Source organism: Cyprinodon variegatus, unplaced genomic scaffold (genome assembly GCF_000732505.1).
Source record: "Cyprinodon variegatus isolate N-32 unplaced genomic scaffold, C_variegatus-1.0 Scaffold52, whole genome shotgun sequence".
NCBI classification, from domain to species: domain Eukaryota; kingdom Metazoa; phylum Chordata; class Actinopteri; order Cyprinodontiformes; family Cyprinodontidae; genus Cyprinodon; species Cyprinodon variegatus.
Genome location: NW_015150505.1, coordinates 192,879 through 220,862, shown reverse-complemented (window position 1 = coordinate 220,862; position 27,984 = coordinate 192,879). Strand labels below are relative to the sequence as shown.

Sequence of the window (27,984 nt, the reverse complement as noted above, 5' to 3'; positions counted from 1 at the left end):
ACTTCCACTTTTACCAGAGTATTTTTTAACACAAGTATCTGTACTTTTACTCAAGTACGGAAAGTGAGTACTTTTGCCATCTCTGAATATTTTAGGAACAGCCCTCAGCTTAGCTCCTATCAGCGCTTCTGCAACCACACCAACTCATTTAGGCATTTTCTACATCTGTAAAAGTTGATAAGTATGCAATTGATTTGAGGAAACCAATTACCTTAAATTATTTAAGTTTATCTATTTCTCTCACCCCTTAATTCTTATCCTCTTTTTTTTCTAACCTGCCTTTTTACTGCCTTTTCCGATTTTACTCCATAAATAATATTAAACAAAATTTCCTCTACAAATATCAGAACCTTATGGCAACAGTAATGGTGGTCTGCTTGTGAAAGCAAAGTCATTTGGGTCATAGTCATTCCAAAAAAATTTTTTTAAAAGCTTCCTGGATGGGAAGTGTCTTCAAAATTGAAAACAAAGTCCAGTGGATTGTTTTTTATTTTCTTTTTTTGGAATATATTGGCAAAACATGACATACAAAAAAAGTTCATCAATTCATACTATTAGGTCAGATAAAAAAATAAATCAAACAATTTGAGTACAATTAATTTAATATTTTGGTTACAGAGTGGGTGTATTAACATTTTAATATATTAACCAGTAACCTAACTGCATTTAAACATATGATCATTATCTATGTATCAGTTCTGTATTTCAGTATTGCACCTCTTTGATTTAAGATAGGAACATTTTTTTATATTTTCTGTTTTCTGCTCAGTTTGGAATTCAATCTATAATATTTTCATTGCTAAGGCCTCAGTCTATTGTACCGTGACATTGAACAGTCCTCAACAAATCAAAGAGCAGCCTCATGGTGTGCTAGCTGCAGCCACTGTCAACTTTTAAACATCTGCAGAAGTACTTCTCCATTAAAGTTAATTTGTTTAAGTTTTTTCGGTCACGGTTAATTAATAAACAAATAATTGGGATAAATGTAGTTCAAAAACAAGTACATGTCACACTACCTCAACACATTTGAGGGGTTTTGTTGTTTGTTTTTTTCACAAATGATGTTTCAATTACTTGGTTTAAATAATTACTTGAAACATTCAAGTTTACAAACATCCATGAAGAAATGGGCCACAAACTTAAAGGGGAACACCGTTTTTTTTTTTTTTTTTTACATTGGGCCTTTGATTTTACATTGTTACATCATGTTCTACTCACCCATATGAGTTTTGTTCTGAAGATATTCCTTTAGATTATATCCAAGTAACGTCTTCCTATGGGCAACGACTTGAAGGCACAAACTAAACTGTTCATAATTTATTATTTATGGTACGCCAGCATTCATAACATGTAGGCGAATCACTGTCCCCCAGACATACGCGGTTATATTTTTTATATTTATACCGGTATATTTTTTTTAAACAAAGTAGAGTGTGTATTGTGTTCCCCTTTAAGGGTGGCTACAAAAACATTGTGGATTTAAGTAAAAACAACAAGAAAAAACATCAAGGAGAAAATGAGACGATGTTGCAATTGGATCTGCCATTTAATGTAAAATATCACATCTTCTGTCTGATGCCATGATTGTGAAAAAAGACAGTTAAGATACTCAAGATCTGTTTATGGTGGCTTTGATTACATTTTCTTGGCTGAAGGCACTTCCTCCCACAGTCCTTCAACGGCAAGATGGTTTAAAAATCTACAAATGGAAAACAATACTGCAAAACATTGGAAACTGGATCTATTAACAGATTACTGGGCTTCTGTCATTAGACACACTGCTAGTCATGGATCTGGGCTGCCTTCCTTTGAATTGTGACACAACATTGTAAAATATATATACCTATCTATTTTATTTAGCTGGAAAATGTTTCTAAAAGCATTACTTCTAGAGTATTTTGTTGTGATTGCGTCGGAATAAATGTTAATATAAATAAACAAAGATTTAAACTTGACCACCAAATTATTGCTCCTAAATTAATGGAAGTTGTTTAGTTGTTGTATACACTGCAAAAACTGATCTTAAGATGAGGGAAAATGTCTTAAAAAATGTATTTACCCATTAATTTGACCAGTTAAGTAGGCTGATCTGCCAATGAAGTGAGTTTTATAGAGAAAATGGGGATATTATCCTATGGAGCAGTGCCCATGTGAGGTGTCAGTAGGCAGTATTAAAGGAGGTTAATAAGTTAATCTGCAGATAGAAGGAGTGTTTTTGAACTTGAAATAAGAAAAATTAGTTGTCTTTTCTTATTTTAAATATAAATCATATTTTTTCGTTCCAAATTTTCTTTCTTAAATGCTAAAATAAGGGGAAAAAAACACAAATTTTAAGAATTTCTAAAGTATACACTAGAAAAACAATCTACAAATAAGCAAAACATTTCTTAAATTAAGTGTATTTACCCTTAATTTGAGTAGGTAAATGAGTATATAAATAAGATAATCAGAAAACATGCACTTAAAATACAAAAATGCAATTGTTTTTTTCTTATTTGTGCAAAATGTGTTTTTTATCTCCTCTATCCAAGAAAAAATACACTTATTTTGAGAAAAAATTACTGTTATTTACGTCGGTTTCTATTGAGGCCTCTGATTACAGCTGTGTTCAAAACCGGTTTAAATCAAATGTATTTTCTTTAAACAGAACCATACTAACAGTTGTATGTACGCTAAGGAATATCTGTTCTGTAGCTTTAAGGGGATGTACTGTAAAAAGGAACTTACACTACGAAGGATAATTGCATGAGACAGAGCCTGAGCCTTTCAGTTCCCATTAATAAACTCAAACTGGAAATCCGTAGCTCATCGCAGAACCTCAGTGGAGCTCTAGCAAGGATTTCCTCCACTGAATGAGCAGGCCATACTGCCGTAATTAACCGAGCTGGAGGCCAAATGATCCTGCCCGGGTCCAAAGATAGACACAAACAGCCTTGTTTGACAAGAATCGACCTGAATCAGACCGTGCTCATTAGGTTAACTGGGGGAGAGAATTCATTAGGAAAACATGACATGTTCACCACCCGGCACTTTTTTCTTTTCTTTTTACTCCTCTTTCTTAGCTAGCCCTAGAAATGACTCAGAGGATCTTCTCTCACCTTCACACAGTGTCGTCCCTGCTCTACATTAAGTCCCTCGCCTCTGTGCCCTTGGAAAGTCGTAACAAGGTGGCCTAAATATTGCTCCCTCTGCTCCAAATACTCTCCATATACTCCTCTGTTACTCAACAGGCTTGCAGATGTGAGTCGCATTGGAGATCCGGAGCTCATCTCTGCCAAAGATTGCATTTCTGCTTTGTTTACATTAATCCTGTGTGTGTAGCTGTCAGGATTTATAGCAGGTATATTTGTGCGGTTATGTTACACAACAAAGAGCACAGTGTTGCGGCTTTCTATCCCAAAGGGGTAGGGTTAGCATTCTCCCAGGATACTACATATTAGACCTCTGGGACTGGACACCACTGACACGGTTTCCCCTGCACGGTCACTGCATATGCAGTACAGCAGAGCAAACAGCTTTTCTGACTGAATGCACACCCATAAAGATGAGATTTAACCCGGTATTTGCTTTGCAGCCTGCAGAAAGCTGCACAGCTGTCCACAGTGTATTCCTCACCTCGATACTGAAGTAGCCCCTATCCACATAGTCCCCAAGGAAGAGGTAGCGTGTGTTGGCAGGAGAGCCTCCCACTTCGAACAACTTCATCAGGTCGAAGAACTGGCCGTGGATGTCTCCACACACTGTGGAAACAGCAGTGGACACGCGTGAACAATTCAGCTAACAAAAAGCGGGAGTGCTTTTGCCTCACTGGCTCCATATGGCCTGGTTTGCATCTGCAGTGCTACACTGTATCTTTCCTGACTGCTGATCTAAAAACATCACTCATCGGCCTGGCAAACAGAAAAGAAAGTTGAACACAAGCGTGTTCTTTGTTTGTTGCAGAACCACTACAAAAGCCTAAAACTGATAAAAGAACCAACATTATTATGGAGCTTTGTTATTTATGGATTGAAGAAAACCCTAGTACTGCATAAAATGATCTAAAAATAAGTAATTACTTAAAAATAGGTGTATTTGCCTTTAATTTGAGCAGCTAAATCAAATAATTCTCTAATTGAATCAGTATTTCTCCACTTAAAGTAATATGATTAGCAGTTTTTTTTCTTAAACAGAAATCATCTAACCCTCTGAGTAAGCAGGAATACAAATCCACACCATGATGTTCTTATCTTCATCAGAAATCTGTTCAAACAATGCATCATTTTCTCCACACTTTGCAAATATGCTCCACTTTGTTTTTCTCTATCGTATAAAATCCTAATAAAACCCACAGAGGTTTGCCAAAGATTAGCAACACTCTAGCAAGACGGCTAGAGTCTAAAGTCTGATTCATCCCTTTCGGCAGTTTGGTAAAAAGTACAGCTTTTATATGTTTTTATTTTATATTCACATCAAATAAAGGGGTCCAAATATAAACAAAGCGTTTTCTACTTTTGATCCATAAATTCCCACCAGCAGCCGAAACATTTCCGGTTGGAGGATGAAAAACAAATTTAACCCCATAAAACTAGTAAAACATCATAAATTGCTGTTTCCGAATGTTTAATTTAGATAAAAACATCCAATCTGTAAATAAAGGACAAAGAGGTTCTCATGCAGAACATTTTTAAGATCTATGCAGTATCTGTCAGCACACATCTCTCTATCCACCTCCCTCACCATCTGTCTGGTCTCTCCTTTCCCTTTCAGTTGATGTCATAGTTCCCCTCTTCTGTATTTTACGATAGCCATTTGCGTCTGTCTGGCTGGTGCCCTCTGTCTGTATTACTGTCTTACTGCTGCTCTAACGTCAGTTTTTCTCATACCCAAAAGTATCTGTTTAATTTGATCTGGTAACAGGCAATGTGGTGTGTACCATGCCTATGCTTTGTGTCCTAGAGGCTTTCATGTCACATCCTTAAAGGCTGTCTGTTCAACTCTCAGCCTACATGCAAAACCCCTTCGAGGGCTAACTCTTTCGAATATGTAATCAGCCTCACTCTCTGTATCTCTCTACAGGTTATTTCTAAAGTTTATCTGTGTTTTCCAGCCATAGTCTGCTGAAAGTATGTTTCCCTCTGGATCAGAACCTATAGAAGTGGAGGAACCTGACAGTAACGATCAATACGGAGCTTGTTGGGAGCGAAAAGGTTGGAGGACCTCTGCACTAAGCTGCTTATGATTGGATGTCTCTCCATCTGCCCGTCTGTCTGTCGTCGTCCCCGGGGATCTGTACCTGTGAAAGCTGAGCGATGTTCCCACAATGCGTGGGCAACTACAGCCCACACGGAATTATCTCACTGCTCACATTTGCATAAACGCACTCACACAATCACACAAATGCGAGCGGGCGCAAAGGTGCATTTACCAAACAGAGTCAATAGGTTGTTGGTGTCTTAGTCTAGCTTCCTGCCTGCTGGCTTCTCTGTTTCTGAAACACATTTTTGTTCAGTCTGTCCTTCTTCCCACAACAATATCCTCCAATCAAAATATTGTAGAAAGAGTAAAATACATAAAGAAACCACTGAAATTGCTGCATCACTCAGTGAAGAAGGACTGAAGCCATTAACCCATGAACCAGACAGTGAAGGGATTGTGAATATTTTGGTGCTAAACAGTCAGTAATAACCTGTCTTTTGACAATATAATAACAAAACCTCTCAACATCCACAAGTAATTAGTATCCGTACACATAGTACTTGCATTTGAACCATCCATATAGATTATTTGCATGGATATATGTAGGGATAATACATTTTACGTAACAGTAATACCATGCTGTCCATGCATAATAGTATTATCTGGTTTTCAAATGCGGTGTTAACTATGTTTCCCTTTCTTTGAGTTATCTGCCTTGGGGAGCTCACATCTTCCTGTTTGGACAAAGGGTGTATTTAAGGGGAGAGGGTTTGTGAGAACAATGCCAGCTTAAAAGGGACCAACCACTGGCTTAAGTGTCAGGGTCTGGTCGTATGTCTGTGTTGCCCTGGGAAACACTATTGAGCTGTCCAGGGTGGACCCGTTTTTACGGTTTAAAAGGAAAAGGTTGATTATTCAGTATAACCTGCTGATGGAAAGGAAGGAATATTTAAAATGGAGGTTTGATAAAGCCTATATTACACAACAAGCTTTTCACTTAAGCTGCGTGTACACTGTGCGATTTTTTTGCCCTTTTCGGGGCGACTTTCCAGTCGTGCGAGAATTTTTCAATCGGCCCGACTTTCAGCCTGATTGTGCGTCGTGTAGCGTACGCGGGGTAACAAGGGCCGATTAGCCTCTCACAACCACCTGCCAATCAGGAATCGTAAAGTCAGGAGAAAATCAAACATGTTTGACCATGAAATGGACGAGAATGTAAAAATTAGGTGATAATAAGGATAAGGAGGACTAAATGAAGAAATAGGGGAGGGTTGGCCAAAGCTGGTGTTTGAGCAGCTAATTTTAGGAGATGCTTTTCCCTATCCGATCCGTCCTGGAAGCGCGAACAGAAATACATCCAGGTGTCCATAAATAATGTAATTATGGTACTAAAACTACTTATTTCTATATCCTTAACTCACTAAATAATGCCAATTCACATCTTTAAAAAATGTTCTATGACTTTTGTGAGACAATTTTGATGCTTTTTACATTTTTTTCGTTAAACTCCTGCTCTGACATCATCATCAGACATGCTCAGAGCAGTCCCGCAAAATATGATTAAACCATGTTTATCTGCCTTTTAGTTGTTTCTTTCTTTAGATTACACACTACATACCATAAGGTTAAAACAAAACGTGAAAATAAAACTCAAAAAGACTAGATTTATGTTTAAATCCAAAGCCGAAAAAGTTAGCCACCCGAATTAGCGTAGGATCCCATTTCCGGTGCACATTAGGAACAGACGAGTGATAAAATAAAAAGGATTTTAAGGTATTTATTTTCTCAGGAAATACATTATTAACCTTTAACACATTATATTTTAGTATTTTTACTATTTTTGGGGGAGGGTAAAATGTCATTCAGGTCTTTTTAACAAAATAAAATCGAGGACGACCCGGGAGTTTATCTGGATGCGCAAATGAGCCGATCGTGCTTTTGGGACCGATTGGATAGTGACAATGCTAACTTTGATGGAGAGCTATGCTACAAAGAGCTCCATTTAGGCTTTTTATGGTTAGTATCAGGATCAAAACATTTTCTACAGATACATCAGAAAGACTGAACGATGCTTCACTGTCATTTTAGACAGTCATTCATTATCATCTAATTTAATTTTGATTTCACATTTGCTTCTGCTAATAGTGTTAGCTCTATTTGTTCATGATCTTCCCATTAGATTTTCTCATTAGCTTCTGCTAACAGTGTTAGCTCTAGCTAATGTAATAAACAGCAGATCGCTGGTGAAAGTTCTCAGTCATCCAGGTCATAGTCATTCCAAAAAAAATGAAAAACAATCCACTGGACTTGGTTTCCAAGTTTGAGGATGTTTCACTTCCCATCCAGGAAGCTTTTTTGGGGTATTATCTAAGAAAAGAAGCCAAACAGACCCCATTCAAGTAGTGGACCCCTTCGTCCATTCCACTTTGCATGTTCTCCAAATAAAACAGGGCCTTGTTGGGCTACTGTATAAAACCTCAAACTCAACACTATTCCTGACATTTTGAATTGAAAAAGCTTCCTGGATGGGAAGCGAAACATCTTCAAACTTGGAAACCAAGTCCAATGGATTTTTTTTACATTTTTTTTTTTTGTGGAATACACAAAAAATCCGATTTGATTGCTTCAACAGATATCTCATGCATAACGGCTCATGAGGTAATAGGTAGGTAGAGCTAAATATGTCATTACCCAGCATGCATTGCACAGGTTAAAAAACAACAACCTATATGGGTGAGAAATACAACAAAAGATATATAATTTTTTGAAGTAATTATACGTTTTTACACATCACATACAGCAATTTTTAAGTCAGAGAAATTAAAACATATTAAAACCAAAATTTTCAACAATATATATATATATATATATATATATATATATTTTATCTGAAATAAGATTAAGTCCATAAACTGTTAAATACATTATACAAAGTTATGCTTTACTGTTCCCCAGTCTCCACTGAAACACCTTACCCGTGACTGGCGCCTCAATATCCAACATGGTGCGCTCCTGGCGCAGGATGGCGGCGCCCTCATCGATGATGCGCAGGGCCACAGCTTCCTCCAGCCGGCCCTCCTTTGTGAGATGAGCTTTGAGCAGGTCCACCCGTGGCCGGCCCTCCGAGTCAAACACCTCCTTCATGGTGAGGCGGTGGGCCAGGGGGAAGGGGACCGCTGAAGGAGGAGGACAAAAAAAGGGCGTTATTATGGACTACTGGATGGACTGTTGGGATGATGGGGCCATCTCATGAAAGGAAGGCTAATATTGAACAGATATAACAATGTAAAATTAGATTTATTAATTTTCTGTGTTAAAATCCCCCAAACTCTGACTTTAAAACCCTAATCCTAAGCCTGGTCTTTAAAGGGTGCTGTTGTAAGTGTGAAACTCATTGCACTAAGCAGGGGCTTGCCAGAGCTATCAGCGCAGCCCGCCTCTGTTCTGCAGTAACGTCTTTCTTACATAATGAAGGCCCCCAGGGGCCTGCTGGAAAGGGGGCTGGACCCACAACGAGCGTGATACAGCAAGAGTGCACAGATGCACGTGAGAAGGCACACACATAGGAAGAAACACTCCAGTAAACACCCTTACACTTAATTACACACCGGATTGTGTGCAAGCAAAAAAAAAAAACAAAGAGCAAAATCTAGGAATAAACAAAAGGTCTATACGGTAAATACTGCACAAATAATGCATCGTGTCCAAGTATACCGAACACACGTAGACACACTGATTTTAAAGAACAAGTTAGTAAAAAGGTATTGTAATGTAGGATCCACAGAGCCTGTAGGAGCCCCATCAGTGCTAACACAGATAATGGCCTAGATCACACGCTAAAACTAGGCCTGGCTCACACACACTTTCAACTCTCTCACTTTGTTTCTGATTTGGACTCCCTCTTGTTGCCCTTTTGCTTCTTCTCTTCTTTGGCTTTCCCTCTTTTTTTTTCCTGAAGTGTGCCTCTTGTTGCATTAGCTTTTTTTTTTTTTACTCAGAACCTTCATGAATATATGTAGAAATACGCAACGGCCCACAAAAAGCATGCTCTGCTTTTTTCCTGTATTCTGTTCTGAAATTTAGGCCATGAAAAAACACCCTTTCTCCTAAACCTTTTTCAGGGCATGTTGAACCTTCTGGGAAACACATACAGACTCACTTCACTGCATATTAGGATACCTTAAAGTTTCCAATGGCACCTGAGGAAGGCCCTGTGAGAGCATGGCTCCTGCACCAAAGACACTTTAACTCGCCCTGAGGTTAGACGCTACATACAAGAGAGCACCTTGAGACGTCCCATGACACCTTAACCATCCGAGCTCCAGGCTTCTGTTTTCCTTCACTCCAAAGCAGTGGCTCTCCGTGTTTAAAATGGTTTTGCATAAGAAGCCTGGGCTGATTAATATTTCAAAGGCTTTTGGGCACTGCAGGCTGTCAGAGAACACAAGCCAGGAAAAGAATTACTCATGCATGTTGGGAAATGTGTGACTTCATATTTAAAAATAAGGCAGCCAGTATTTAAGCAGCCATCTCAACTTCTTGTACTCTGCATTCTGTGACACGATATGAGCTTTAAAATGACCTCATATCTGTTTTACAGTTCATTTCATCTCAGGGGCAAAACTTAATTTTCGATGTATGTCGAGCCGTTATGGACAGAGAGAAAAAGAGTAAAACTCATAAAAGTATGGCAAGTATGAGAGAGAGGAGAGCAGCTCAGAGTGGGGAACAGAGTTGGAAACTTTAAACCGGGCAAACACTGTGTGATATTTTCAATTGTTGCTTGCACCTACAGCTCAAACTGTACGAAGAAACCGCAGGGTTTAAAAGTTCACAGCTCACCATTCATATTATCGCACTGTGCAACGCCAATGCTCTGATGCTATCTACCTGCTCACACTGCACATCCAAAAATCATATGTCGGACTCAGCGCCAAGAGATGGCGCTGGTCGGCCAGAAAAGGGCAAAAAATCATACAGAGTACGCCCGGCTTAAAGGGATAAACGAAATGGGTCGGCCGCGTCAAGGACTAATGCTACGTTCAGACCGCAAGCAGCAAAGGCAGCAGTAGGAGCAGCTAGTGTTGCATCAAGGTGCAGCAAAATGTCCCGCAGCGCGTTTTTAGCAGCAGGAGCAGCGCGTCGTGAGCTTCTGAGCATCTAACGCGTGCGACGCGCTGCAAAAGCAGCAGCTTCTGGAGTTGGAAAATTTAACTTTTGCTGCTCGACCGCCACATCAACCAATTATAGACAAAGAAAATGTGTCATTCTCATGTGTCACTAAATTCATTGTGTCTTTCTTACAATGAATGAGCATCATTCTGAGTAAGGCTGTTTTTTATGTTTTTGTTTTTTTCTACAGTTTACAAATATTCCTGTTGTGTCAAATGATGCCTCTGCATCAGGCAGTCAGGGCCTTCTGCCTACATGTGTTAGCCTTGACCTTTCCCGAGTGTGCCATGCTTCTGGGCCAACATCCACTGGGTTGAACTGCAAAAAAGGGAAGAAAAAAACCCTCATGTATTGATGTTTACTTCCAAAGCTTTTTCCTCTTCAAAGGCATTTTTCAGGCACAGTAACAGATTGATCCAACATTAATGAATATTTAATTGCAGACTGGGGTTAATAAGCCTAGAGCTGAGCATTAAAAGCATGAAAAGTGTATTATGATAACTAGTAAACTCCATGCAATTTTAAGCTCAGCGGAATATCTGGGGCGTTTGATGTTTTTGCCTCAAGTGTTGCAGGAGTGGTTTTTAATTTTGGCTTTCGTTGCATGTTGCTTGCCGAAATAAATGGTGGCATGATGTCATTGTGCAGCTTGAGTAATGATCGCTGTGACACACTGGAGGAGGACATCATTATGCAATCCATATCTGAAATAAACCTCAATCATGATGCTGCTACTCTTGGTTCACAGCATATAGGATTTACCCTAATATTCTCCCTCCACCTTAAATGCTCTCATGTGTCACTGACTGCACTCTTTGCAGCACATCTTTATTTTGGCAGTCCAACAACGTACGCCCACCAACGCACCACACTGCAGGGCTGATGTGACTTTCCTGCATCATTACAAGAAATAACTGGCCAATCAATTCACCACAGGATAACAAAGTCGCTTCAGTGCCCACAGTTCTTACATCATATGCTGCCTTATGCAGGAATATCATAGGTTAGTACCAGTTAATACACTACCTCCTACCTGAAACTATTTATTTTTTAGGCAAGCTCAAAACCTGTAATATGGAGCCTAGGTGGAAGTTCAACGGAATAAACTGATTACTCGCCTTCATCCGTCTCCAACACCAGCTAATCAGCTTTGAACCACATCTCAATGAAAGCCCAATCAGCATCCAGAGTTTGTCTTAAAAGGTCTCACATCCACAACTCCGTCTGCTACATAAAGCGCTGGCAGTGTTTACGCTATGTTGGACTTCGATTCAGATGACCCAGTTTCAACCCACCTCCATCCCCTTCTCCACCATTGTAGCCACAGCTTCATTAGAATTTCATTCTTCCCGGACTTTTACGGCGTTCCCTGTCTCATTTCAACCGGTCCAGCAGAAGACCATCAAGCTGAGTCTGGTTCTGCCAGAGGTTCCCTCCCAGTGGGGAGTTTTTCTTCTCTACTGTCGCTTCATGCTTGCTCATTGTAGACAGGTTCTAGCAACCTATGTAATCCAAGCTGGACTTCCATCTTCCAGGTCCCTTAGTGAAGCATTAGTATCAGCTCAGGCAGTCCACTGGATCTGTCCATACAGCTCAAGCACACTGTCTCCCTAACCAGCAGTCTACAGACTGACCAACTTCATCCATCTCCAATCCACCACCAGTTTCAGGCCTGGAGGGAAACATCTCTGTTCTTTAATCCTGTTTGCATATCAAACAAATTCAGCGCTATGTTTCCTGCCGAGGTCTGACCACCAAAAACTAAAGTATTTGTATCAATAAAATTCTTCTAATTGTCTTTCTTCTCTGTGTGAATTTTTCAGATGCAAGTACTATCACCATGTGAGAAGTCTGATGCATTTTTTAGCATTTAGTGAACAGTAAGTTATGGCCAATTATTTTCCGATTTCAGTAAAGCATTAATCTAGGATAGAGAGTTTCATTAGCCAGACAAATTTAGGTTCTATTATCTAAAAGAATCTAAATCCGTCCAAATTAAAGTGATTTCAAAAGACTCCCAGATCCTGCAAAGATGAGGCAGCACCCATAAAGAAGAGTAGACCATGCATTGGTTGCTGCACCAAATAAAATATGGCTGCCATCTTATAGTGGTCATCCTATCTATGTTGTTAAACCAAAGCAACTGAAGATGTCTTTCAAAATACAGGACGGTCATATTAGTTGACAACTTTTTAGAAGAAAATGGAACATATTATTGTTTGTATTTTGATAATAATCATGAGGGGTTCTGACCAGGGTCACATTAGAACTGGTCTTGGCCACTGTACTAAAAACATACACTACAAAAATGGAAATATAATTTCTGTTTTGTTCCAATAAGTGTGTTTCCCTTTGATTAAAGCAGGAAAATTAGACGATATGCCAATTAAATAAGATCACTTACATCCAAAATAAAAATTAAACTTATTTCAACTGAATAATATTCTTAAGAGCAGAAATATTAATTCCTTATGGCAGATCACCATAATTACCTGTTTAAATGGAGGACAAACACAGTTGTTTAAAGAAAATGTTGCTTTTGTAGATCACTCTCTGTAGTGTAATACTAAATACATTTATTATGATGACATATTCTAAAAGAAGAGACTGTACATAATTACTGTCTTGGACCATTTAAACATTTCACCTTTACAATTTACTTGATCAATTATATCTAAAATTGCATGTAGCAATTTTAGTTGTACAAAGATAGGAACACAGTGTCCCTCTGTTAGATCCGTCTACTACTTCAGCTTTATGGCTCACTTATTGAAGTCAAAGGTGAGGCCTTGCCCTGTTAGTTTTGTTGTTGTTTTTTCTGGATGTAATTCTTTTTATTGGGGAAAAAAACACTTGCCCTATGGGAACACTCTATAAATACATTTGATATTTTCTCCAAAAACTATTAACAGTTTTACATTAAGTTCCTCCTATTGTCCCTTCCAGGACCTTGTGCTGCCGTCATGCTTTGGTAAAGATGATGCTTCTCACTTATAAAGAGGAAACCACCAGTACATTGTGTTTAAGTGCTTTTGTTGTGGTAGAGAGAGTAAAAAGGCTGACCCAAAGTTTATCCTGACCTGCTACTTGGGTGGGAAAGTTAGCCTATGTACATACTGCAGCCTGAAGTGACCCAAATCAGATTTTTTTTTTTGGCCCATATTCCACCTGGATCTGTTCTTTTCACGGCTGTCTGAAAAACACAGATCCGATTTTTTCCAATGCGACCCAGACCACTTGGCTATGTGGTTCTGAATCCGATACGCATCTGATCTGTTTAAATGGGACCTGTGTCTGAACAGCCAGGTCGCATTCATTCAACCTGAACACCACTAATACCCGACAAAGGTCACTATTCTGCGTCTTGCTATGAAGAAGCGGCAAGAAAAATAACAACAATGGTGGACAATGATGCGGAGAGCAGCATTTATGTTTAACCATCTTGAAAAGATTGTGTGTTTTTATGTCTGGGAAAGACCACTAGATGCACTCCAGCACTACCATCCATGTCTACTTCCATAAACACAGAGCACGCTGGCCAGTGATGTCATTGCGTCCTCTACTGCGCATGCGGGACACTTGCGTTGTATGACTGCAGTTCACACAGGAGATCACATACAAGTGGCATATATTTGGAAATGTGAACAACTACGCAAAAAAATCGGATTTCACAAAAAAATCAGAATTGAGCTTCAAGGCCTGCAGTGTGAACGTACCCTTATAGGGTCACCTCCTGGTTCCAGTAAATCAAGAGCTCACTGACAAACCCTACAGATCAAATGAGAAGTTGTCTCAGAGTGCCCTACTGGCTGCTATCTTCAATGGACTACTAGCTAGCAGCTAATCAAATTAAACATCAACAGTTATGTTAAAACCAACACAACTTTCAGTGCCGATGTTGTAAAAAGCAACGTACATTGCAGCATTCTGTAGGCTGCAAGCATGAGGGAATGTTTAATAATGCTGTATGGTTCATATAGAATTCTTTCTTTGCTCTCCACCATATTGAAAGGTCAAAGTTTACCTCATCTCAGCAACTCGGGTCTCACAAAATGTTTCCAGCTTTCTAGTGAAAATCACAACACAAGTGGGTGTTCATTTTCAATTTTCCTGCCAGTTATTGGTATTTAACATAATTCCTTTCTGTAGACAAGCATCCCACAACATGCTACCACCACCACAGACAGAAAGTTTAAATATGATTTTATCTGACCAGAAAACTGATCTCCACATGTTTTATTGATCCCCTGCATAACTCAGCATGGCATGACTTCTCAGGGCCTTTTTAAACAGTCCCTTTATTCTTGCTGCTCTTCTATAAACAGAATTTGTTAACCACACAATATTGTCTCACACTTTAACTCCACATCTCTCCAAATCACACACATCTGCACTGTTTATTAATCCAAAAAGCATACTTTTTCTTCCACTTCTCAATGATTAATGACTTTATGTTGTTCATTCTCTTTAAAAATCAACAGAAACTATGTAAAAAGGGGTATAAAATATTTGTAAAGCGCAGTAACAAGATGTTGTCCTGCTTTGCCCAGTCATGTCTTCAGCTTCAATTCAAAATCTGAAGCTTACACACAAATACATTTAAAATAATAGTCTGAGCAGCATAGTGCAGCAGCATGAATCACTCCCCTTCACAGAAATAGCTGCTAACGTTTTCATTAATCTAGAATATAAGCAGTAGCTGCCCCATTTTCCCACGAGGACAGTCTCCTGTAAACTAAATGAATGCTGTCAAGCAACAACCACCAGGCAGGCTTTCATTTTAATACTGTCACAGCAGACCTTTCTGGTTAATATCTAAGACAGCGTTTTCCTGTTTGTCAGTAAGGTTCTGGCTCCAGAGATTAAGGTGCCAAAAGGAAAGTCAAATATGTCTAATGATTGGTTTGTATTTATCAACATAGTCGAAAAACACTGGCATAATGATATAGTTCATCATACAGACGTGCTCAAGGCTACATGACACAAGGAAAGGAAATATTTACCAGGCTGGTTCCGAGCGTTTTAAACTTGCCACAGTTCTTCTGAGGATTTAGGCTGTTTAGCTGGTTCTATCACTTCATGTTCTCACACACTAACTCAGTGATGTTGCACCATCTGTTGCGGGACTCCTTGTTCTTCTGAAAGTTTTTGGCTTTAAACTGGCTCTATGTTCAGGCTCTTTGTTTTGATGCAGATTCCATTTTATACCGGATCTTGCTGTTTTCTGGTGTAACAGTGAGTTAAAGAGACAGCTTAGATACATTGTCAGTAGAGGGGAAATCATGGTATAGATCCGCAGAGCCATCAAGTCATCTCAGTGTCATGTATTTTTTCTGCCCAGCCACTGAACCAGGTGAGTCCAATCTGTACAGTGAATTAAATTGAGCAAATTGGATTCAACTGGCTCACTGGCTGGGCAAAACAAATACATGACATAGGCTGTGTCCAAACATCTGCCCTAATCACTATATAGGGCACTATAAAGTTTGGCAGTGACACTATATCAGGCCCTATATAGTAGCAGTGACACTATATCAGGCCCTATATAGTGGCAGTGGCACTATATCGAGCCCTATACAGTGTTAGTGAAACTATATCAGGCCCTATATAGTGGCAGTGACACTATATCGGGCCCTGTATAGTGGCAGTGGCACTATATAGGGCCCTGTATAGTGGCAGTGACACTATATCGAGCCCTATACAGTGTTAGTGAAACTATATCAGGCCCTATATAGTGGCAGTGGCATTTTATAGTGATTAGGGCGAATTTTTGAAAAGACCCACCATTTCCATTTCGAAAGAAATGCACATGCACAACCCAGCATCCGCTCGCCGAGAGGGAACGCCTGTTAAACGCGTGTGAGAGCGTGCACAAGCCCATTTCTTCTCGTGCATGCTCTGTTTAAAAGTTGCTGTTTGCATAGCTCATACAAGCCCACTATCTTAACTCCGCCCCCACCCTGCCGTGCGTGCGCCATCTTAGTTATTAGTCACCACTGTTGGGTAGCGACAGCCTATGGCGACGGCGGGCCGCTGTGACAGAAATCCCGTAATGCTTTGCAAGGATAGCTCTCCACCCAAAGCATTCTGGGATATATCTGCCTCTTCTGAGGCCGTTCTTTTCTTTTCATTCACTTAGTTGACACTTTTTTCTTACGACCCTCAGCAAATTTCAAAAAACCAAGGTGAGAAAGGTGAGCTTCAATGACTGTCTGAAACCATAGCTCACCACAGATAAACGCCTGAAAGTGCGCATGCACAGAAAAAGATAGCCAATTGGGGATGAGCACATAGGACGGCTTTACATAAACATGTTAACAAAATGATTGACAACTAGGAGGACCACTTATTTAAAGGATCCACCTGGAAAAAGAAAATCATCCTCTATACCTTTAAGCTTGCTGGATCATAAAACTGATGACCTTTCTGTGTTTTTGTGATTTTTAAGCAATATTACTGTTTCAACGCAATTTAAAACACGTGCAAAATTAGCGCACTGCTTTTTAGACTGGCGCTGCTGAGCCACATGACCAAGCAAGATGTTGACATGAGGGGGGGAGGGGGAACAGCAAAGGGCTGTTAAACAGAAAGGGAGACTTTGGTCAATCTGTGGCAGAGGACAAAAAAAAGTATTGATTATTTTACATGAGTATTGCTGGATATCAATACCAGCTTTGGTATCAATATTATTGATAGTTGGATCAATCCTCCCGCATCTAATTATCAGTAACAGCTCCTGTGCCTGTTTTAGGTAGATTTTATGTTGCAATGAGTTATTAGTAAAGTAAAGTAGTCCCTAGAGCAGAAAAATCTTTAAAGCTATTTTTTCTTTTGCCTGCATCTGTTAACTATAACAAATGTTATATCTGAGCAGCTGTATTGGATTCTGAACACTGGCTTGCTCAGTGAACATTAACTCTAAAGGGCTGGTTATCCTCCTGCAGCAGTGTGTGGCAGTGAGCTTGTTGCAGATATTTTTGATTTATGCCCAATATTGAAGCGTGGTCTGCACTATGTTATTTCACGCCACAACGCAGGAGGGACAATCACAAACTAGCTGTGGGTCTAAATACGGCCGAGGAGTTGAGGAAGTGGGGGGGAGTTTTTGTGACAACGGAGGGACATGAGAACGAAAGAGCGGGGATCCAGGTGGAAAAAGGGTCCCAGCGTTCTCGCACACCTCGGAAGAACGCTATCTGGTCCATCTTCACGAGTCGTTTTCCACAATGGTGGTCATACAAACAAAACAAGCTGGTAAGTTGCCAAACAGGAAATACGCATAGTGTAGAATGGATGTAGATGACCAATCAGAGGCCTCCTGTCTGCAGCACCGTCTGCGGTCACCTACAAATTTTGAGAGGTGCAGCAGAGCGTCTGCAGAAGGGGCGGGGGCATATTTATAACTGTGATACACAATCAGAAGACCTGGTTTCTGAGTATAAACCAGCCTTAATGGAATGAATTTTAAATCTCAGAGAAAGTGCTGGTTTATTTCCGACGCAAAATGAAGCTTTCATTGTTGATTAAAAAAAAACATTTTGTCTGGGACCTAGTTTCTAAAATGTTTATTTATCTTGCACAGACCCCAAAACACCAGCTTTGAGTAAATGATAACAGAAAATAGCAGGAAACAAAAAAGGAACATTGAAAATCTTCATATCTGTCATTGGTTTTCCACAGATTTAAATATTTTGAACTATTAACTGTTTTAAAGGCCATAGCTAGAACTTTTTTACAGTATGAAAATAGTTTATATAATTTATATTAAATAGTTATATATATCTATAAATTTTAAAAGGTCCAAAAGGATATACATATCTAGTTCTGGTTGCAATGCCAACATTTATGAAAATGATAATAATACTGAGAATTGCAAAATTAAAGGGAGATTTTGACTACATTTTTAGGAAGCTTGTACAGTCATTGGTCAATTATCTTCCAGTTGAATTAAAGGGGGTGATAACACCAGAAATGTTTAGCAGATCACTCTTAACATTCGATAAAGCCTGGCTCATTGAGTACATCAAAAGTAAAAGAAAACAGAGATGAATTATGCTGGGATACAAAAATCTAAATTCAAACATTGTTGGTCTGAAACAAGTTTGGAAATCCTAATTTCAGTGTGAAGGCATTGGTTCAACTGTCATCTTGGCGTCTAATAGGCTGTTACCAACTGTGCTCCAAGCCAAACTGTCATGGATATCAAATCCTCACAAGATGCAGAAATTCCCTACAAATCTGAGGAGTTTTTGTGCCTCCACCATCAATTTCATCCCAGGTCTGGGGGAGCAAACATAATCAAGATATGTGTTAGCATATCAATAGTGTGAGTGACTGCAAACGCAGTCTTGTATTTGGTGGGTTTTGATTACACTTATCGAACTCTCTGGATGCAAAATAGAGCAGCTGCCTTTTTGCATCCTACAAAACTAGGAGCAACATGAGCATGGCTTTAGCCCGTCACTGCAATGCTGTCTGCTGCACACAGAAACCAGAGACCTAGATATGCTTTTATAATGATAAATAACCACCACAGTCAAACATCAGAGGCCTCATGCAATGTCTAAACCTCTGGAACTGGTACAACTTTGAGCTTCTCGTTTTGATGAGTCCCAAAAGACCTCTGCAAGTCCCCAAGCAGTCCTTCCACCTTCCAGCTGGCTTTTGATGTTGTGGTTCAGTCTGTATGTAGTAAATGAGGCTTTAAAGATGGCAGTTAACAAATCTCCCATTATACCAATGTTAGGACATTAATTATAATGTAATGTGTGTTTATTGAATTAACAGATTGGCTGATTTAATATTTCAGAGCCAGTTATACACTTGTATGTATCTCCCGAAGATAAAGCTGGCGTTAGGTTAACATCATGGATCAACTCATCCAGATGTGGGCTTTACCCAGTGCCAACAATGCATGAAGCATTTGTTCCATGTGAAAACATGCTGACAGAAAGCGTGGAAATTAGCTAACAGCTGAGCAATTTTTTAAAACGTATTTCTACTGCAGTTTTTTGATTTTGGGTCCATCCTCTGAGAGGAATTTCTAAAAACAGCTGAGCTGCCAGCTCAGCAGAGCAAGGGGAGAAAAAAAATCTATGACATAGCTTTCAACCACATCTCCTAAATTTGTTTGGGCCTAATAGCCTAACTGGAGCAGAATCTGATCTGAATCAGATTGTTATTGTGTGCATCATCCTTAATGGCTAAAGTTAATTACGGGGATATTTCATCAGTTTAAATGACACAGGTAGGCCATTCCCTATCAGGGGGGCTGATGCAGGAGGCAGGAAGTGACGGCAAATGAGAAACAGACTGATGGGAGAAATGAAAGTGCCAAGTAATTACAGATTTTTATTCTTCTAAAATTCAGCAGTTTAAACATAAGATTTTTTCCCCTTTATTTAGTTCTGTAAGATAATAAATTTAAAAGGGCAGTATCATTAAAATGTTTTAATTATAATTCCTATATATCGCTTTAAAGCTGCACAGTGGCACAGTTTGTAGCTCTGTTGCCTTAAAATAATGTCCCAAATTCGAAAGGCCTGGCTTTCTGCAGGGAGTCTGCATATTCTCCCTGTGCAAGTGGTTCTCTCTGGGTACTCCCACTTCCTTTAACAATCCAAGAAAAAAACCTAAAATTGCTCTTAGGTGTTGGTGTTTGTGCACATGGTTGTTTGTTCTCCAGAATGAACCCCACCTTCACCCAAACACTGCTGCAGACAGGCACCACTGACCATTACAAAAAAAAAATAGTGGATCGATATATTGTTAATATTTGGATTAACTCTTACCACCTCTTTCTTAAACCACTTTAATTTGGGATTAGGGTAAGCAGACCTTACTTATACAGCAATTACTCATGATCAAGACCATTAAGAGGGTTTTACTCTAGAGCCACATTCATCTAATTTATTCACAGACATGCCCAGATTGAAACACTGATTCATAGATCAATGGGGTTAAATGCTTTCCCCTAGGATATGCTGACAAGAGACAGCAGAAATTTGGAATCCCTTCTTTTGGATTACAACAAGAGTGACTTTTGCCTTCCATACAAAGAAAGCCGATCCAGCATGGTTAATATCAGACTACGTCTGTTACTCATTGATGGTAGCTTTGTGGGTTCCCTGCAAAAAATGTACCTCTGACAAAGTCTTACAATCTTAGATCTTGGCAAAACGTATTTATGATATAGCTTTGAGATTTCAATATTAAGCAAGAGCAGATTCTGTTAGATTATTAATCTTCTTTTGAGAGTATGTGCAATAATCTTCCAGTGCAAGACAATTGCAGACTTTTTGTTTTGAGAGTCTATAGTCTTATTTCAGGAGGTCTCACAAAGAGCAGTTGAACCACTGCACTGGTAGATTATTGCTTATTATTTTGGGAGGAATTTTCTCTAAAGAAGTTTAATAATCTGACAGAATTGTATTAGTATATAAATCTGAAAAAAAATTCCTCACTGGGAAAACCGATCTAAAAATAAGTAACCACTTCATCAAATACTGTAAGTGTATTTGACCTTAATTCAAGCAATGATCTGCCAATGGAGGAAGTATTTTTACTCTTAAACTAAGATAATAAGATATTATGCATTTGAAATAACACAATGGAGTTGTTTTTCTTTTCTTAAGAATAAACTTATTCCATTTGTGAACTGCCTTATTTACCTGCTAAAATCAAGGAAAATTACATATATTTCTAGAAAATTACAAACTTAAATTTTCCTTTTTGCAGTGTTAGCTGACAAAAGGATCCTTAAACTATATTTGTTGGCCATTATCATTTAAAAAAAACATAAGGATACTCCTCACAATAGATTTTACACATAAACTGCTAAAACAGATCTACAAAAAGTGCATTTGCCCTTAATTTGAGCTGGTAAATAAGATGATCTGCCAACTGAATTGTTATTTCTGCTCTTAAACTGAAATAATTAGATATTATAAATTGAAATAAGATAATTGAGTTTTTTTTCTTATTTTGAATATAAATAATCTTATTCCATTGACCTATCTGCTCAAAAACAGAAAAACTGACTCACTTAGATATCAGACTTTGCAGTGGACCGCGCACACTGAAAAAAACGATCTAGAAATAAGTAACATTTCTTAAATTAAGTGTATTTACCCTTAATTTTTACTCTTAAAATAAGATAATTAGATAATATAAACCTGAAAAAAAGACAATGCAATTGTGTTTTCTTATTTTAAATGTAAATTGCCTTGTTCCATTGGCAAAATGTCACTTTTACCTCCTCAATCCAAGAACAAATGCACTAATTTTAAGAAAAAATGAGTTATCTAGATTTCGATTTTTTTCCAGTGCATCTCAGTCTTCTATCACTCCCAGCTTCATTTCTGAAAGCTCACAGCTGGACAGGAGATTTCCATCTTCATTTGTGATTTATGAATGGCCGAAGAATGCTAAGAAGGGTCTAATTTTTACAACTGTATGGAGGAAATGTTTTGTGATAAAAGTTATTGTTGCCCAGAACCATTGCTATCGTTGCTCACTCTAGGACCTTGTGAAATCTTACATTAATCTCCCGGGATCACTTCTTCCAGTCATTGACCTCTATATGAATTAATGACAGAGGATTCAATTTATGGTTGGAGGAATGAGAGCAGCCAAGAGAAACAGATCTGTGGTTCTTTAAAGGTGATTTCACGCTGATGATGGACAACCAAATATACGGCTGGAGTAGTTTAATCGATGCTGAGAAGACCATCAGTGTACTGAAACCGTAACTCACACTAAAACAGAAACAACAGCCCATCCCTGGACAGTCTGTCCTCATTAGACAATCCCTTTCTCTCTCTCTCTCTGGAGTACCTTCTCTATAAATAGACCCTGCCCTGCCACCCTCCCCACAGGTCAGAGAGGGACCTGTCATGGTGGGACCCCCAGCCCAAAAGGATAACACCAACATTGGACAAATACACAGATAAACACAGCTAAGAAATAAGAGTAGGAGAGAATAGGATGAAATGTTACACAGAAGTACCCGAAATTATTTTTTCTTCTTAACCTCAAAGAACTCACCTAAAAGTACATCCTATATTCTATGATGTTCCTAAAAATCTACAAAATGTATGAATTTGGAGCAGAACGTATTTGAAAATCCATGCAAATATTCCACCAACCAATCACTACACAGCAAATTTTCTGTCAAATCTTCGGAGTTAAATTTGACTCTTTTAAAGTGCTTATATTGGTCTACACCAGAACCATTGAATAGGAGAGTTTTGCCAGAGAAAGACAAAGATGGTTAGTTTACCAGGGTGTCCAGTATTTTGGTAGCCCATTTAAAATACATGTAGATCTGTGACAGACCCAATACTATAGGTAATTATGTCATAATACACAAATCAAGAAAAAGCTTACTGATTGAGGGGTTTTACTTCATTATGTACTTTGTTATCAGACACAATGCAACACCATGCGATCAATGTCAAACGTTATGCTGATGACATTCAGCTGTATTTGTGCATAATTCCTAAAGAGAAAGATCGATAACATACAAATCTGGAGGAGTTTAATTTTAAGGCATTTAATCTTTTAAAATCTTTGAATGTTGACAAAAGAGAAGTTATAGTCTTTGGACCACAGCCCTTAAGAGGCTGATCCTTTAGTCGCTTTATGTGGATTGCATTAAATTGGTTTCAGATAATTGGTTTCTTACAGTTAAAAGGGTGTTGGCACTGTCGCTGCATGTATACTTGGTGTAGGGGTTTTTCTGCAGACAACGACACAATGCAAGTGAATATACTGTTGCCATATGCTGACCCAAGAGGGAAAAAGTCCTGCAAAGTCAATGACTGGATGCAATCAGCTTGGTTTCCTTTGAAAGAAAACATTTAATTGACTCTGTAAAGTTCCTTGTGATAAAGCTTGTTGTGAATTGGCGCTATATAAATAACGCAAACTGAACTGAATTTACTAAAGGTTTGTTTGCTGTAAGAATCTTCCTATATGGCATTACAGGTTTGTTAAATTTGTTGGATGTAAGGTTAATAGATCGGTGGATCTAAATCTGACACCAGGGCAGGCTGTCTTGGACATTCAAAGCACCAAGAAAGGGCTCTGTATACTCCCGCAGTGATCTGGTCACAGGTATGACACAGATATTTTTGATTTATGCCCGATTTTAAAGTGCGGTCCGTACTACGTTATTCCATGCCACAACAAAAGTGGGACAATTACGAACAAGCTAGGATTGTGGGTGTGGTGGATGGCGTGTTTCTCTTTCGGTTACGGAGGTCTTTAAAGTACAATGGCGACTGGACCAATGCGCACTTTAACTGAGATGCAGCTGATCAATCTAGATTTGGGTACCTCCTCACTTCTTCACAGACTCGCTCTTCTAGCTGGTCCATCTCCACGAGTCTTTTCCACAATGGCGGTCATACAAACAAAACAAGCCCGGTAAGGTACCCAACAGGAAATATGTGTAGTGTAGAGCGGATGTAGAATTGACCAATCAGAGGCCTTCTTTCTCTCCTCCCTGCCATGGTATTTGCGGCACTTTCTGCGGTCACCTACAATTTTGGGGAGGTGCGCAAGAGTGTCTGGGGGAGGGGGAGGGGCATATCTGTGTTAACTGCGAGACACACGCAGACGACCTGGTTTCTGAGCAAAAACAAGGCTTAAGAGCATAAATTCTTAGAAGTAATTACATCAGTAAAAATAAATAATTTCAGGTTTAAATGAAAGTATATTTAATAAACTGAGGTTATTCTTTGAAACTGTGAGCTAATTCATAAAAAATTATGAAATAACCTCTGCAGCTCAATAGATTTGCATTGAAATGCTCTATGACCTCAAGAGCAAATAAGCTAGTCTGAGAAATGAACTCCAATTTATTAACAGCTGTTTCGTCAATGAAAAGCATGAATGAGATTTGGGGTCAACATCTGCTCTGGGCCTCAAATAATCTTGGACCAGCTCAGCCTTACACCAACAGGTGAGTCTAAACAAACTTTAAATTCATTTTAATTCAGTTTATTTATATAGCACCTATTCACAACATGTCATCTCCTGGAACTTTACAGAGATGATTCAATCAGATCCCAGTGACTCACATATCTGTTTTTCTTTTAAAGACTCTTATCCAAAGATCATAACCTCTGTTTTATCTGTAATCGAGAGAAGAAAGCGTAGAATCATTCAGGTTTTTATATCTTCAAGACATGTCTGTAGTTTATGTAAGTTCGTTTCATCAGAATTTATGGTAAAAAATAGCTGAGTATCATCTGCATAACAGTAGAACTTAATCCCATGCTGTCTGATAATCCTTCCAATTAGGAGCATATAGTAAAGAGAAATATCCCCTTGTAATTGTCCCTGCGGTACCCCTCAAATAACCCTGGAGCTTGAGGAAAATGTATCATTAATACCTCCCTTTTTTCTTTCAAGGTTTCATCTCATATGACATGGTCATATTTTCTCTTTCCCCAACACTTCCAACACCAAAGTCCATTATATGATTCTATTTCTCTACAGTCCAGGACTACACAGCCCGTCAACTAGAATATGACTTCTTTCTGAGTAATGTCCCTCGATTTGACTCGAAGTGTACATATTTTAGCTCAAAGCACATTTGTCACACCTTAATTCATTGCTAATGGATCAGCCAGTGTGAACGCACCATTAAACTTGGCCCTTCCTCCAAAAACTCTCCCTTCCTCATGGAAAACTACTCACCAAACTATACTTGTGGTCAAATTGTCCCCTCAGGTCAGAGCTCTGACAGGGAACAATGAGGAAAACGATGAGTAAAAAAATCTATGATATTTCAGCTTAACTTGCAGAAGCTGTAAAGAGTTTCGACTTTCACTGGGATTTCTTTGTGCAGCCACATTATCGGATAATGAACTTAAGGCTCATTATCCACCTCGACATCAGCATATATTCTGACACATGTGGGTGCCTTACTAAATGTTCAACTGGGGCGTCAAAAATCTGAAAAATTAAGTGCACCATCAAAACTAGATCATATTTATTTTACTCCCCACATCTCTATATAAAAATGTCAAGGTAAAAATGGGCTCCAAATCAATTTCTCCTCTGAAACAATGGTGGGTTGGTTGTGAACATCATTCACAAACGCTCTGTGGATGCATAGGGTGATATGTGCCAATTTAAGGTGTTGACATCTAAAGCCGCAGGGGTCCACAAGTCATTATCACAAGTCGACACACAGTTAATGGATGCAGTCTTGCTGCATGAATGTTTCTAAGCATAAGGAATAGGCAAAATTGCAAGAGCTCCCCACGCATAGCCTACGCGCCACTCCCATTTCACGCACGGCGCACGCACGGAATACCGGGGCATGCCCAAGCGACGTATACACCACCTGCTCCATTTTTTCTTTTTATTTCAGGCAGAGAGGAACGGAGGAAGTCACCGTTTTGACCCGATAATGCAACCTCCCTCCTCACCCCTTTGCCTCCCCTCCTCTCCACGTTCAGCCCACGCTTAAAAGCAAAAAGGCGACACATTAAATATTCCTTAATCCAGCGGTGCTTTCACACCATTAGAGCGGCAGCAGACCCACATAAGCGCAGCAGAGAAGCAGCATCCCTAAACTCCATTTTGTCTGTCATTTGGAAATCTGGAAAACAGAAGGATGTGAGGAGAATTGGTAGGGTGGGGGGGGGTTGTTGAGGGGGGCGCGCAGGAGAGAATGAAGCAAACACTTTGGGGGTCATTCTGAAAACGACATAAAAAAATGAAAAAATAAAAATGACTTTCAGGCGAGCATCCTGATTGGCCCCTGAAGCCATCGGAGCGCCTGTCAGGGTCAGTTCTTTGTAAACAGGGGTTTGCTTAGATTATAAAAGCTAAGTCAGGGATGAGGCCTGGCAAAGTTAGCGACATATACCAGCGATCCAAACACATCGATCATCGGACTCGTGGCTCCGACAGGATTTAAAAGCAACTGCAAATGTAGGTCAACACATCTGCCCATCAGAAAACAGGTAGATCACCATCATCGAGTCTAAAAAAAATAGAGAATAGAGGAAAAACCCCTCTTTACTGACACAATGACAGCTCTTTGCAAATCACCCCTCACCCTCCACCCACTCTTCTCTCCTCCTCAGCATCCCGAGCATCGTTGCATACTTGCAGCATCATCCCGTGACACCATCCGCATCCTCAGCATCAGCACCGCAGCGCGCGCTCTGCCCGTTTCATTTACCTTTATGTCTGCCTTTGGCCGTCATCGTCACGCTGTTTGGGCTTTCATTGGAACCAGACGCTCGTCGTGTCCCCTCTCTCAGTCAGTGATTTCCCCGCTTCTCTCCCTCCCTCTCTCTCTCTCTATCTAACGGGTATGATTCAGTAACACCAAACCACCGCTAGGAGAGGAGCGCATGCAGCTCTTGCAGCAACGCAGGATGTCGCGCAATTGCCTCGGCTATATGCAGAGAGGAGGAGACATCCCCCCCACCCCCTCTGTTAGAAAATGGGGTAATGCCTCTGTGAGGGGGTGAATTCTAATAGAATAACGAGGGAAGACCCTGATTATGGCGTATAGTGCCGGATACCCCTCCCTCCCCTAAAAGAGGCATGCATGGTGACTCGACAACCAATTATGCACATTTTATTTCGTGCAGCTATGATGGAAAAAATAATAATAAGCTCCATTCAGAATAAAGTAATAAGAGGCAGAGCTGCAATGGCAGGACGGAGACGGACACACAGACACAGCAAGTCAGAGCAGAAACAGGCGCAGAGGAGGTCTGCCTACATTTGATCACCCGGTCCGCGGGGCTGGCGCTGCTGTCGGACATCCTGGAGACGGGATGGGAGAAGAGCCGAAAGAGGGGGGGCGGGAGAGGGGAGTGGGGGGGTGGCTTTCTCCGCTGCTGTCAAAGGCCGCGATGGTGCTGTTTGGTCCTCCGGCAGGCGAGGGTAATAAACGCGGTGGCTGCGCGATGATCCTCCCGCTGCAGCAGTGGCATCACTCGGCGGAGGCTCCGTGGGACGGGGGAAGCCTGCTGCTGCTGCCGCTGCTGCTGCTGCTGCGCCTGCGGTGACTTTGGGGGAGGAGAGGCGGATACCTAGCTCTGCTGTGGTGGCATGCTTGGATCCTAAGTGTTTTTTTTTTAAAGGGGCGGGGGTTGCTTGTAAAGCAGTGTTGCTGCGGTCAGGCTGGCTGAGTGGGTGGGGGTTTGTAGGTTGGGGTGGCACTGGGGGGGCTGTACCCCTGCAGAACGCCGCGCAGCTGGCGACACCCCGGAAAAGCGAAACTAGGAACTCCCACGCAGATTCACGCACACGTGGATTGACGCCGTAACCCCCCACCATAAACCTACACACACACACACACACACGCCCTTACATCAGAGACAGCCAATAAACACTCAGACTCATACTGCCATCCCGTGGAGACATCAATTGCAGGGCTTTCCCCCTGAGTAACTTCGGAGTGGGCAGTTGTGCGTGGGTTGGTGCGTGTGCACATGCATCTGAACAGCATCTGTTTTATTACTATTTTTTTGCTTTACAAAAACAAACATGATCTAAAATATACTCTATAAAAACTCTGCCATTTTCTTACCCAGCCATTGATTATGCGCTCATATTCAGAGGCGGTTCTAGACCAAATGTTCCAGGGGCTAGGAG

General features: G+C 40.1%; 1 protein-coding gene across 4 annotated transcripts in view; it reads right to left on the bottom strand.

Moving 5' to 3' along the window:
• The window catches only part of LOC107082405 (serine/threonine-protein phosphatase 2B catalytic subunit alpha isoform-like), a 58,163-nt gene extending 30,660 nt beyond the window's left edge, over positions 1–27,503 (bottom strand). Inside the window, exons 1-3 of one of the 4 annotated variants that reach the window (XM_015371081.1) lie at positions 27,107–27,503; positions 8,154–8,354; positions 3,616–3,740 (exon numbers count right to left, since the gene is read on the bottom strand). In XM_015371081.1, the coding sequence (XP_015226567.1) occupies positions 3,616–3,740; positions 8,154–8,354; positions 27,107–27,149 (369 nt within the window). In that variant the 5' untranslated portion in view covers positions 27,150–27,503. Of the gene's footprint in view, positions 1–3,615; positions 3,741–8,153; positions 8,355–26,478; positions 26,742–27,106 lie in introns of those variants that run through there. The other 3 variants (XM_015371084.1, XM_015371083.1, XM_015371082.1) reach the window with 3 other exon arrangements.
• Between the last annotated feature and the right edge of the window lie 481 nt (positions 27,504–27,984).